Source organism: Teleopsis dalmanni, chromosome 2 (assembly GCF_002237135.1).
Source record: "Teleopsis dalmanni isolate 2A chromosome 2, ASM223713v2, whole genome shotgun sequence".
In the NCBI taxonomy this organism is placed as follows: Eukaryota; Metazoa; Arthropoda; class Insecta; order Diptera; family Diopsidae; genus Teleopsis; species Teleopsis dalmanni.
In genome coordinates, this window is record NC_051847.1 from 168,798,175 (window position 1) to 168,803,232 (window position 5,058).

Sequence of the window (5,058 nt, forward strand, 5' to 3'; positions counted from 1 at the left end):
GAATAAAAGAATACTGCAGACCATTTGCTCCCCGGACTTTCACGTCAATATGTGCAATGAACTACCATATTTCCATTCCTTTTGGAGACTTATTGTTTATTGTAGACCATTTGCGTCCCGGAATTTCACGTAAATATGAGCAATGAAGTACTATATTCCTATTCCCTTTGAAGACTCATGGTTTATTGCAAACCATTTGCGCCCCAGAGTTTCACTTTCAATATGAGCGATGAAGTATCATATTCCCATTCCCTTTGGAGACTCATTATTTGTAATAAAATAATAATATTATGCAATTTAATAGTTGTACGTGTTTCATTAGTACTATGTCTTTCTTATAATTCTTAAATGTCTTGTCAAAAGTATTAATTTTATCGATCAGAGCTGACGGTTTGTGTCCCACATTTGTCATTTCCAAAAAAGTATGGAACTATCATAACTGCGGGCCTAATATCAAACCAGACAGTGATTTTTTGTTGATACGTAAATGCAATGATCTTTCAATATTTACTATCAATTTTCAATATTTTCACTGCTTCATCATATCTGACTGTATTGTTTGTTAACATATCCTCGAAGAATACAATTAGTTTTATCACTGAAGAAAATTTAATATAAAAACTCGTCATTATTTCTGTTGGAAGTTTTCACAATTGAAATATGTTCAGCTATTGTTAAACGGTTCGCTTTAAAGATATGGCAAACCTTAAACTAAATATATAGTGCCTTGATTGACACTTTTGTTTGATACATAATATTATGGTATATGTCACTGAAGCAGTGTTGCCAAATTAGAACTACATGATGGATAACCCATCATCTATTATCAAATTAAATAATTAACTCAGGGTTTAATTAAAATGTCCTTCCTAGAGTTTTTAATTATGTTCCATACCTTAAACTGTAAACCTGTTGCATGTCACTCAGCGAATGAAAGCCTTTAATGGTTTAATAATAAACGCTACTATTAATTTACGCCCCTTTTGTCTTGTGACCTATATATAGTAATTTATATATAAAAATGAACGCTAAGGACAAATTACTCCTACTCAACCCACAAAAATTAATTGAATACTTCAGTTTGGGTTAAAGAGGAGCATTCAGTACGCTTTTGTATGCGGCTTGTATAGGGAATGCGGCCAGACATTGTCGTCATAATAACAAACGCACTTAGTACACTGTTGTCATTGACGTAGCACTTGTCCAGTGACCACAATTCTTTTTTAATATTGACTTATGGCAACTTAAGTGTACTTCATATGTGTGAAGCTCTGTATGTGCATGGGCCACGACGACGACAACGACAATGACTTGGCTTTCATTTAAAAATGCACAAATATTGCAACAAATAATAAAGTCAATAAAGTGAACTTAATAAAAAATAAATAGATATCAATGACGCATTTGAGCGTTCATAGCCTCACGCTTAATATACAATATTTTAGGGATATTTGAGATTGACGTAGGCAATTTAATAACAAATTAATAAATATAAAAAAGCCAAATATATTAACTTATTTTCTTTGTTTTATGATCTTTTTCTAGTTGTAAACTCGAGGCACGATTAAATTTTAAATTCTTATTGAAGAACATAACACCATTGCAATTGCAATCTATTTAATCTATAATCCTTTAAGCCATCACAAAACCGTTTACTACGAATTTTGTTTTCTTTTGAGTAAATAAAATAATTCACAAGTTTGGGCAACAAATTGTCGCCGTCGACCGCTACCCTGGGAAAAATTATGAACTTGTGTTCCTCTGCAGGTGCTACAGCATCGTCAACGTCATTAGCATCCGCGGGTAAAACAGTAAGTGAAAGTACAACATCGGCAGGCACTGGCGGTGGCGGTGCTTTGACAACACATTGTTTTGGCAGTGGCAGCAGTTGTGCTGCCGCCCATCCATCATCCACAAACACAACAACAATAACACATCCAACACACAGTGGCACTGGTAACAATAACGAAATGCCACCCGAAACGCGTCCTAAAGTTGTAACTGTCAAACATCCAGAATCGAATAAACCCAAACCTACAACTAAAAAAAGCAAACCACAGCAAGCAGACCAGGATGTGGTGAAAGCGCTACAGCGTTGCAGAGATGAAGGTAACGCCATATCAATATTGATTGAATATATTATGGATCTTTTTTAATTCTTTTATTTTTTTTATATATAGGCATTAAACGTTTGGATCTTAGTAAATCATCAATATTCATAATACCACCATGCGTTAAAGATTGCACACACCTTACCGAACTTTATCTGTATAGCAACAAAATAAGTCAACTGCCCACAGAAATTGGTTGTTTAGTTAATTTGAAAACACTTGCACTCAATGAAAATATACTCAATTCGCTGCCAGAATCCTTACAGAACTGCAAACAATTAAAGGTGCTGGATTTAAGGCATAATAAACTTGGAGAAATTCCGGCAGTCATATATAAGTTGCGTTCGCTAACAACGCTTTACTTGCGTTTCAATCGTATTACCGCCGTAACTATTGATATACGTAATCTTACCAATCTGACTATGTTGAGTTTGCGTGAGAATAAGATACGTGAGCTGGGTGCATCAATAGGTGCTTTAGTAAATTTGACTACACTGGATGTATCACACAATCATCTGGAACATCTACCTGAAGAAATCGGTAACTGTATAAATTTGAGCGCATTAGATTTACAACACAATGAGCTACTTGATATACCGGAAACAATTGGTAACCTAAAAAATTTAGTGCGTTTGGGATTAAGGTAAGAAAATATTCAGTTCAAATAAAAAATTTATTAAATATGATAGTGTTAAGAAAATTAAGTTAATAATATAGTTCACTAAAAAATGATCAGGTGATGAAGTTTTGACAGAACGTACAAAAGTTATTGAGTATTGATAAGAAGAAGATCATTCTAATGCCTTATAAAAGCAACGCAGTATTCCGACACCAATAACATTATGCGACAAAATGTAGTCTTTAATTCTCTTAATTACTTACGAATAATTATATATGAAAATTAATTCCAAGCCCACTTATGATGGGTATTTGATAATATTAGAAGCAGCTGTATTGTCAATCAAAAATTCAATTAAATAAAAATAAACAAAAATTTAAGTTGTTGTAATTTAGTACTGTTTGAAACGTCTCCAACAAAATCATTATAAAATAGTTATGACAACAAACTAAAATAATTTTATAAGTATTACTTGTATATTTAAATGGTTCTTTGGAACTGAATAAATAACTTTTATTTCCACTTTTGATATTAGAAAAAGTATCATCATATTAAGCTAATTGATAAATCAATAGAACCCTACTTCTACGTTACATCGAAATGTATTGCTCTACGAGAAGTTGTCTCCTCTTATTGCCATCGAGACAACATCAGTATGGTCTAATATCGAAGTGTATTCTTTCAGACCACGTTTGCATTGTAAATGTAAAGTTGCCTTTTCCCAACTGAAATTATATTGCAGCTTCGTACTATACAGTAACTTTCTTCGTATTTACATTTATATTATCAATGTGTTCCCAAACTGTATTTACACTTCTTATGACCTAATATCTGTTTAAATACTCCAACTCGCATACTAATTTAAACATTATTGACTTATAACTTCGTCCAAAAAGTGCCAAATTTATTTAACTAAACCCATGATAGTTTTAATTGGGATTTTATCGACACCTACATCCATTATTTTATACTAACTCCCTTCTATAACTCCCCTTATATCCAATACAAATCCATATTGTTTTGTCTTGTAGTCCACAACATTAGATCACATTATTTGTGTGTCCAAACCTCCAGTTATCTACTAACTGCCATGGCTACATATGCATTTACATGGTTATAGACCCATGTCTACGCTTTGTAGCCTAATGATAATACTCGGACACGTTATCCTTTAACTCTTCCTTCTCTCCTGGTTAGGATAACAACAACAACTAGAGCTTCTCTTAAAATCAGTGTGATCAAGAAACAAATTTATAATTAGTTTTATATGAGACTAGTTCTTCGATACTCATTCTTTTTTTTTTTTTTTGTCTTATTTAGGAACATATTAAATTATTTAATTTAACTTGTTTTATAACAGTAAATGATTTTATAATAATAAAATGTTTTAAATTGTTTTAATCTAAAATTTTTCTATTTACAGATACAACCGTTTAACATCTATACCCACATCATTGAAAAATTGTAAATGCATGGATGAATTTAATGTGGAAGGCAATGGCATTACTCAACTACCAGATGGATTACTTGCGAGTTTAAGCGCACTTACAACTATAACACTTTCACGAAATTCTTTCCAAAGCTATCCTACAGGTGGACCAGCACAGTTTACCAATGTGTATAGCATTAATCTTGAACATAATCGTATTGATAAAATTCCCTATGGTATTTTCTCACGAGCTAAAGGTTTGACAAAGTTGAACATGAAAGAGAATGCACTGACTGCTCTACCACTCGATGTGGGTACATGGGTTAATATGGTTGAACTGAATTTGGCCACAAATGCTTTGCAAAAACTACCAGACGACATAATGAACTTACAAAATCTCGAAATACTCATACTATCAAATAACTTGCTCAAAAAAATACCAAATACTATTGGAAATTTGCGCAAATTACGTATCCTAGATCTGGAAGAGAATCGTATCGAGGTGTTACCAAATGAAATTGGTCTTCTGCATGAACTGCAAAAATTAATTTTACAAACGAATCAAATTACGGTATTACCACGCACCATTGGACATCTCAGTAATTTGACGCATTTGTCAGTGAGCGAAAATAATCTACAATATTTACCTGAAGAGATTGGCTCATTAGAGAATTTAGAAAATCTCTACATTAATCAAAATCCCTGTTTGGAGAAATTACCATATGAATTAGCGTTGTGTCAGAATTTGAAATATTTGAATATTGACAAATGTCCTTTGGGCACAATACCACCAGAAATTCAAGCTGGCGGACCATCGCTAGTGTTGCAATGGCTAAAAATGCATTCACCTTACAGGCAGATGTGAGTGGACGATGGTCAATGGCGTACTTTCTATGTAA

General features: G+C 33.0%; 1 protein-coding gene across 1 annotated transcript; it reads left to right on the forward strand.

Moving 5' to 3' along the window:
- The first annotated feature begins 1,559 nt into the window (after nucleotides 1–1,559).
- On the forward strand, nucleotides 1,560–5,048 carry LOC119684392 (leucine-rich repeat protein soc-2 homolog). Its single transcript, XM_038098427.1, has 3 exons — nucleotides 1,560–2,109; nucleotides 2,181–2,754; nucleotides 4,154–5,048. The coding sequence occupies exons 1-3, from the start codon at nucleotides 1,746–1,748 to the stop codon at nucleotides 5,022–5,024; spliced, it is 1,809 nt and encodes a 602-aa protein (XP_037954355.1). The 5' UTR covers nucleotides 1,560–1,745; the 3' UTR covers nucleotides 5,025–5,048.
- The last annotated feature ends 10 nt before the right edge of the window (nucleotides 5,049–5,058 follow it).

What these genes read in the sequence shown, in the direction of transcription:
- LOC119684392 (XM_038098427.1), top strand. Translation starts at nt 1,746, where the DNA reads ATGAACTTGTGTTCCTCTGCAGGTGCTACAGCATCGTCAACGTCATTA. An exon ending in ACAGCGTTGCAGAGATGAAG is followed by an intron (nt 2,110 to 2,180) that starts GTAACGCCATAT and finishes TTTTATATATAG; the next exon opens with GCATTAAACGTTTGGATCTT. An exon ending in TTAGTGCGTTTGGGATTAAG is followed by an intron (nt 2,755 to 4,153) that starts GTAAGAAAATAT and finishes TTCTATTTACAG; the next exon opens with ATACAACCGTTTAACATCTA.